This window comes from Dermacentor andersoni, chromosome 1 (genome assembly GCF_023375885.2).
Source record: "Dermacentor andersoni chromosome 1, qqDerAnde1_hic_scaffold, whole genome shotgun sequence".
NCBI classification, from domain to species: domain Eukaryota; kingdom Metazoa; phylum Arthropoda; class Arachnida; order Ixodida; family Ixodidae; genus Dermacentor; species Dermacentor andersoni.
Window position 1 is genome coordinate 217,988,761 of NC_092814.1, and position 8,406 is coordinate 217,997,166.

At 46.1% G+C, this 8,406-nt stretch overlaps 1 protein-coding gene across 7 annotated transcripts in view; it reads right to left on the reverse strand.

Annotated features, from left to right (window-relative positions):
• Ass (argininosuccinate synthase) overlaps positions 1 to 4,006 on the reverse strand; it is a 66,007-nt gene extending 62,001 nt beyond the window's left edge. For 2 of the 7 annotated variants that reach the window (XM_055063222.2, XM_055063224.2), the window contains exon 1: positions 3,673 to 3,910. In XM_055063222.2, coding sequence (XP_054919197.2) covers positions 3,673 to 3,774 — 102 coding nt within the window. In that variant the 5' untranslated portion in view covers positions 3,775 to 3,910. The other 5 variants (XM_055063217.2, XM_055063219.2, XM_055063220.2 and 2 more) reach the window with 5 other exon arrangements.
• Between the last annotated feature and the right edge of the window lie 4,400 nt (positions 4,007 to 8,406).

Sequence of the window (8,406 nt, forward strand, 5' to 3'; positions counted from 1 at the left end):
TGATAGGAAAGACAATGAAAAGGTGTAAAGTGCGCTTAAGATAAATGCCTATATGTTCTTCTTTGCGATCTAGAAACAGCCACAAAGCGACGCTTTTCGCTATAACTCTGATATACGCTTATATGATATAATAAAAGGCGTGCTCCTCGTAATGTCCGACGTCAACATATACCGTATATATACTGGGTGTTTCTACGAAGACTAAGTAATATTTAAAAATAGCCGTATTGAAATAAAAGGACGGTTCCTTCGGGGACATACCGCAAGTAGTGGTAACCCCAGGTATGGCGGGTGACACGTGGTGATTAGACGCTAATTAACAAAAATATGTTGATTAGCTTTACAATTTTTAGTTTCAGTAGGCTCATCGAGACTGTGAAATTGAACCAAGCTCCCCGTACAAGCCATGTTTCAAGCGGAAATAGTCTGTTTTTCTTACTCCTTTTACCTATCCTGACTTAGACACTGGTCTGTACTTAAAGATCATTTAGGTTCTTACTGCTAGATTCGTTCAATTTTCTCAAATTTATATTTGGGCTATATCATCGCCTCATGCTATCCTTGAAGAAAACAAGACGCCAGCTTGCCTAGTAAACATTAGAAGCCGAGTGCTAGAAGAAGACTAATGAAGGAGAAGCAGACGCGTTCAATCATTGTCTTCACATGTAGAAGTTATCTTAATTTAGGATCGCCTCCTCAACTGCAAAAGCTACGTGCTAGAACACGAATTCGCGGACGCCAGCTCTAGCCAGTACCAAAACGACCAGAGGAGCGAGCCCATAACAGCTATCACTGTAAAAACGAGTCGCGTAAGGATTTGAAATTTGCATTCATGAGTGGCTATGTAGTGGCCTCCCAAACACGTCCTCACCCAAGAAGAGTTGGAAGAGCAACGAAGGCGCCGACCGAGCAAGAACGCCTCCGGTATGCTACGAAAGAGTTGGCTATTCGCTTACATTGAGAATCATCTTCAATGGCTTCTGCACAATTTTTTTTCTTTCCTTTAACCAGTCCTCCTACTCCCTCCCAGTAGCCAACGAGGGCCTAGTATAATCACAAAAACTTTCTTAAGCGAGTGTCATACGTCCATTGGTCATTGCCGCAGTGATCTTGTTATCCGTCCGACCACTATCATGAGCGGCAGGCAGGCGCTTGATCCGCGCTACAAATAACGAAACATGCTTGCAGAAGGTTTGTGTAGTATGGTCCCAGAGCTGTCTCGGGCTTGTATCTCTCTCTTTACTCCTTATTGTTCTCTTTCTCTCTCTCGCTCTCTTAAATATCCTCATTGCCCTCATCGTCGTCTCGTGAGTAATCTGTAAGGGCTCTTCAAATGACTTCCCAGATAGTGTTTCCATAGCGGTAGGTCGCTGCACGACCTTCAACGCCAATTCGCAACTCTAGAATCCGTTACTTGTGTAGGCAGCAATGTCCAAATAAACAAAAAAGGCTACGATACTCAGCATCATGGCGGCACTTTCGCTTGGTGCTGTGCTCAAGTTTCTCAATAGTGGCGTCGAATCAAGGTGTTTCGTCGAAGCCGAAAGGATCTTTGCTGCCGATCACCTCAGTGCATTGATCGATTTCAAGGACCTCGGCGACGAAACTGCGGAAATGGTCGCGCAGTGCGTGCAAACGTCCATGCAGCTTGCTCGGTGAGACGCGTATATTTTTTTTTAAGATAAAGAGCCTTTCAAGCAAACCGCAGGTTGAACAAGGCAAGTGTTTGATGTATATAGCGGGTCTCTCCGAAAGGTACAAGCTAATGCAGGCGGCGTTGCTCCCCTGCTGCAGGTGAGATACTTGACCGTTTTCGACCTTCGTGGGCACCTCCGCGCTGCGACTCGTGTTGCAGTGTATCACATAGCATCCCACATATGCATGCACTAGCGTCTGTCGTCCTTTCAGAAGCTAAATACTAATATTGCGCACTGATAGAACAAGGCTAAAAAACTGTAATAATTGCCTGTTCAGTGTCTCTTTGGATAATAGCAAATGAGAGTTCCGTTTGTGAGTCGGGGTGCATCTTTCATTTTCGTTCACTTATCCGCGTGATTAGCTCGTCTGCGTCCTAAGACTGGCGCTTGTTCGTGTTCGTAGTACACAGTGTTTCCAGTATAGGTTCCGGGCTTCCGAACAACGCAGACACTCGCCGCCCACAGGAAGCCTCAAACCCCGGTGAAACCTGAGATGTAAGAAGTGAATAACAACAACCAATCGGACTAAGTTGTTTGTTCCAACGGGTTTCCGAAATTTAGCGATGGTTTACTTTGAACAAGGTCATTAGTATTAGTGTAAATGCACTACTTGTGAACGAATTGAACCAATGGTAACGGATTTTAGCTGCGTGCACAGTGTCGGAAAGCAAACCAGCGGCGCTTTGCGCAGGTCGAATGCTCCAAAGCTGGAACGAGCGCTGTTTCCAGTTACTTCTAAATTTCTTGCGAGCAAATAAACTGACAACTCACCGCGTTATGTAAGAAAACAGCATCTTCTGTTGCTTACACCGAAAAAAACTAAAACATGTTATCAAAACGATACGTCAACTCGCGGCATAAAGTGTGTTATGATCTACTTCAGGCCTCCCGAGCTAGTTATCGCTCACTGTTACCACGCCTGCGGACAAAAGCATTAGTAACACTAATGCTCGGGCAGAAAACTAAACTAACAAAACCAAATTAAGCGTAAGCATACATCACTATGATTTAATAAAGCGTCTGCCGAAACGAAAGCACACCCTGCAATTTAAAACGGCCACGTGATATTTGAAATATATAAAAAGAAAACAATGTTCTGCTTTCCGGAAAGAAAAAAAGTCGTCCCGAGTGAAGTGTTTCGAACAAATCGGCATAGTATCAGCCACTTGTTTCCCAATGCGCAAGTTTCTTATACATGTCGCTCACCGATGCGCGTTGGTTGCTTCTTTCGGTAAACGAGGCAATGATATATTGTTGTTTTTCCTCCACGATGGCACGCGTAGTGACAAGCAGCAAAAGTATTTCAACATCCGTGTTTCATTTCTTGGGCTTGTGCGCGGCGGCACCACGACGATTTGAGAACTTCGAGGCATTAGCGCACGCCGTACAATAAGAGAACCTCCTTTCGCTTCAAGCCTGAACCTCGATAGGCTGGTTCGCGGGGAGGCTACTAGGAGGCGAGCGATGGCATGGGGTCACGAATACGAGTACCCACATCGAACCTTATCAATCCCCAGGGTCAACGCTAGAGGCCACGTCGAAGTGCCTTAGCATGAAATTCTCAAGGATGGCGATGAATGAGAAAGATCGCGTCAAACAAAAAACAGCAGTTGAGCGAATCCACCCAAGTGAATTCTTCATACAATGTGCCCATAAAAAGCCTACCAAATGCTACCACATCGATCGGCACATCATACGATTCCCTTTAGCCTATTACGTGTTTAAAGCCACTCTACTGTACTATCATCCTCAGTTTGTCCTGTCTTCCTGTAATTTCTTTGGTGTTAGACACACCAACAGTCCTTTTTTTTTTTTTTTTTTTTTTTTTGCAGCTTTGGCAAATATGATGCTATAAAGCACATGAAGGCTTCGCCATGTGTCCTGCTCAAAATTATCTACAGTCCACTTTCAATTCTCTTTTTTCAGCTCCGGCGAGGTCCTCGGGGAAAATGTGCTCTGGGGCAAGGCAACCCACCATGAATGCGACCACGTCGTATCCTTGTTCGATGAGCCAGGCCAGGATGCACGAGGTGTCCAGGCCGCCGCTGTAGGCGAGCACGACCGTCGGCTTCGACATTGCGTGGCAGGCTTAGCTTCAGGCTTCGAATTCGAAATGAGCACGTAGCCTGAAAACGGAAACGCCAGCTGGCAGCGGCAGTGCTCTGACAGCGTCGCTAAGCTCGCGGCGAAAAAAAAAGTCAAATATCGCGCATCAGCCGCTATTTACCATGCAGTCCTTGCGTCGCAGCTTTCAAGCAGTTTTTTCGAGAGCTCGGATAAGGCTTATCCTTGACACTTCATTCGCAGACCGCTTCGAGAGAGATAGTAAGTAGTCATGTGACGCTGCTGCGTATTTACAGAGACATATCTTCTTATCGACTCCTTATGAAGGAGTAACTGCCCCTGAAAAGGTGTGTGTGCGTGTGTGCGTGTGTGTGCGTGTGCGCGCGTGTGACTTTCCCCCAAAAAGTGGGCGGTTGTTCGAGCGATTATTTTTGTTATTGATTAGTTATTTTAGAGGACACCGCATTTCGTCCAATTAAGGCAGTATTGGCATAAAAATTTTCCCTAACCTCTTTTTCTTTATTAGGTAGCTATCCTGACCGCAATACGGGGCCTCATTTCCTCTAATGTGCAACACATAATTAATTGTACCCTATTTTAATGCGAACAATTCGATGTGCACACTAAGTATAACGCGACTTTGGGCTCGAAACAGGATTCCTCATATAACATCACAAAAATCGCAGCGGGTCAAACAAATGACGCGCGAGTCAATCTTTTAGGATAGCGCGGCTGGAAATTAGCTATAACTGCTAGGAGTCGCAAGCCCAGCTGGCGAAACCAGATGATGAGGCTTATCACTTGCCAAGCATGAAGTAACATAGTTACGTAAAATGCGAAAATCCCAGAGAGGGAAAAAGATTGGTCAATGGGCGGTTGACGCTGCATGCGCTCAGCTGTGTTCTAGTTTACTGTAATTATCTTTCCGCGACAACGCTGCACCGGGCTGACTGAACCACTCGTTAGTTGTCGGTCATAACACGCGACCACCACCTCCGATTTTCTGGATTTAACGAGGAGTCCTGCTTCAAGGCCAAAAGCGTACTGCACTTGACATGTGTTTTATATTAATCACATTCAAATACGACGTAATTAATAGAGAGTTTTAGATTATAGGGTGCTCAAGCGTTGGGAGACGCGAACTACCGGGCGTATTCAAAAGAAAGCAAAGTGAGCACGAAAGAGCGCGAAGGGCCTGCAATGAAGTTTGCGTCCTCCGACGCTTGGTGTGGCCTGTGCACTCTATTCTAAAGCTCTCTAATTGTTGCGGTCTCGCGGGATTGAGGCTTCATACTGTGGTTAACGGAGACAGCTGTCCATTGAATGTTTTTTTAATACGCAGACCCAACACACCTCTTGCAATCTATGTGAAGCGAAGTCTTCGTGAAGTGGTTAATCAAATTATGTAAAGCACAATATGGTGCGTACAGCTGTCCTTATTGCAATCCTATATGCAACGCGTAATCTCGTGCAGTATTTAGGTTTGTGCACCGCACAAGTCGCAACTTTTTAGAATCCAGACTGATAGGCACGAAAGAACTCGCGCTATAGAAGCTTGACTGGATTGATAAAGTGCCACGTAATGTCGGCCGCAGTTATACTGACGCATGCGTCAGCGATGTCGACAACACTATTCACCGCAGCGGCAGACACGCTGCAAATCGCGGCACGAATGTCGAAGCACTCTGCGTCAGCCGCATCCGTGGGGGAACTGCACGTTTGTTAATTCACAAAATCATTACTAATGGTTGGAAACACGTTGCTACAAAGCATTTTGAAACAAATCATGGTTCAAATTATTAGCACAACTAGCGTGCAAAACGTGAACAAAGCTGCAGCTTAGCTGTCGTACCAGCGTCACGTGGTCAGACATTGCAGCTATTCGATGGCGGCATGTATGTACACCACACTTGTTTTGCATCTAACGAACTTTGAATTTTCCTTCAAAATGCAGACTCATCTTCGCCGAGAGGTGGTCTTCGCGTGAAAGCGTCAGCTCGCTCATTCGTCCCTGCGCATATGCAATTTGGGGTCCAATGACTGTATAGTTCAACTCGGTTTTTCCGCGCAGCTGCCACTTGACTGTTGCTGGCGGCTGCGAGCGCTGGCGTGTCAGAAACGGGGTGCCGTGACGGCGAGCCTCCAGGATCTCCTGATGCTTTAGGGCTCACGCCCGCTGCGCAGCAGAGCATTAGAGGCCCTCTTCGCGGAGGACACCGATCTTTCTGCCCCGTACAGTATAGGTACGCGTGCACTCCAGACCCACGCTGAAAGACAATGCCGGACAAACATGCCCTCCTGCCGTTCGTGCTTTCACCACACCATTGAGCTGATCGTACTTTGCACTCTTGCATTCGCCCCTTTTTCTCTTTATCTATCTTTTCCCCGCTCCCCCCCCCCCCCCCGATGTAATGACAGATGTAGCCACTGATGGGTGATGAGACAATTACTGCGGTTTATGCGAATCATTCTTTTCCTCTTCAAATAGCCACTTCCTTCTCCTCCTCTGTATGGTGGTGACGGACAAAAATTATCTCTGCTCTGAAAGAAACAGTAATTCGGATAGGCGGTTACAGGCGGCAGCAGAATAAAGACATATATACCGGGTGTTTCAGCGAACACCTTCAAAAAAAAATTTTTTTTAATTGCCTGTGGCAGATAGCACAATTCTAGTCATCGGCTGGTCTACTGGAAGAGGCGGACGTTACTTGCACAAAAAAAAAATTATATCCGTAATTGAGTACTAACAAAAAATCACTAATTAACATTTTAACGAATTACCTTATGGCACATATGGCAATATACAAATTCTAGCAGGGGAGTTTGCAAGGCCGATCCATTTGGAAATAATTCTCGGGATGACACCAGTTTCGATATATTAATTCCCGAACTTTGCGGAGAAATGCATTGGCGTTCCAGTTACTTTTGTGTTTCAATGCATAAAACGACGTTTTCTTAAGAAAGTAAGTGGAACGACAGCTCATTTTCACCGCAACTTTTACGGTGCATGTCTCGTAAATGGTGTCATTCACGCAATTATATTCAAGTACATATGCCTTCCAGTCTCACCTGCTAGAATTTATAAATTGCAATGTGTGCAGTAAGGGGATTAGTTCAAACGTAATTGGGGCATTTTTGTTAATTAGTCGATTATGCATTTCAATTTTATTTTTGCACGTCCGTCTAACCACAACCACAAATAACCACACATCTCGTCCTGCGACCGGTTTCTTTATCTTTTGTTGCTTGTTGCTTCGACTTTGTAGATTTGGTCATTCTTTCGCAGGCACTGGAGATAATGTGATCCGGAAAGCCTGCCTGTCTTAGCCTGTCTACCTGCTCGCCAAATCTAACACGCAGACCATCTACGCACGTTTTCTTTTCTCTATTCTTCCTTTTTTTCTTTCTTTTTTTCTAACGCTGAGCTGATACAGGAAAGCGCTATACATTGATTATCTATACAATGAGTGGCTGGAACTGTAATTCAATAACCGTTTCAAAGTTCTAGGGTGCTAGCGCAAGCAAACATGTGGAGGTAGGAATTTCAATTTTAAGTCCAGGGACTGAATTTTTCTGTCTTGCAGCATTCCCACGGTAAACTCAACCACCAGTCACATTCTCTAAACACTTTTAGAATGTCCACACAGTGCCGGCTATAATTTAGGCTGCGCAATATTACCAAGAAATCATCACCATACCGAAACACACGTTTCACCATTCTGTCAAGGCTCACAGCCACCTGCCTACCAACACGGCTAGAAAAAAAAAATCTCCCTTAACACTGGTGCAACCCTAGGTCCTACAAACACACCGCTTTTCTGATTGTAGTACATGCTACTGTCGTTTTGAACAACTGTGAATTTGAGGTAAAAAGATAACAGCTCGATAAAATATTGGAGGACGCTTAAGCTTCGCCTTCAAGAGTGAAACGCGATAGCGTTATCGCACCCCGTTCGCACCGCCCACTCATTCGCTCGGCATGTTCTTGAGTCGGCCCCAATGCGTTCAAACGAGACGAAGGGGGGAAGCGGGCGAGTGGCGCGCCACCTGTCGGGGCAGCGCCGTACATTGCGAGGAGGGGGTCTTCTGTGTTTGCCGCAAGATGGCTCTGCGTGTACGCCAAGCGCAGAAGAAATGTAGCCGAAACGTACTTCGCTACTCGTTTAACTGCGACTTCTGTAATTTACATGCTCATAATTACCGATATACACCGCAGTATAACTTTCTAGGGCACGTTTTTAAGGCAACACCGCATTCACTAGAGGCGCTTTTGTCCCGCTTTGAACCATCGAACTCATGGCTCAGTGGTAGCGTCTCCGTCTCACACTCCGGAGACCCTGGTTCGATTCCCAGCCCATCTTGCAAGTTCTGTTTATTTATGAATTGCCTTCCGGGATTTTTCGCTCATGGCCAACGCCGCCGATAACGGCTCTTCTGCTACACGAGCTCCTTAAGGCTGTCGCGTTAATACCCGGTGTTGCAAATGGGTCGCAAGCCCCAAGGGTAGCGTTGGCCTGGCGGCCTGGGGCACAACTGGAAGCATCCGAAGGTCCCGGCAAAGCATGAGTCGACTGCTAACAGAACAACTAGTTTATTCTAGCATCGCAAAAGAGCGGGCGGTAAGGTCGACCGAAGTGGAGAGACG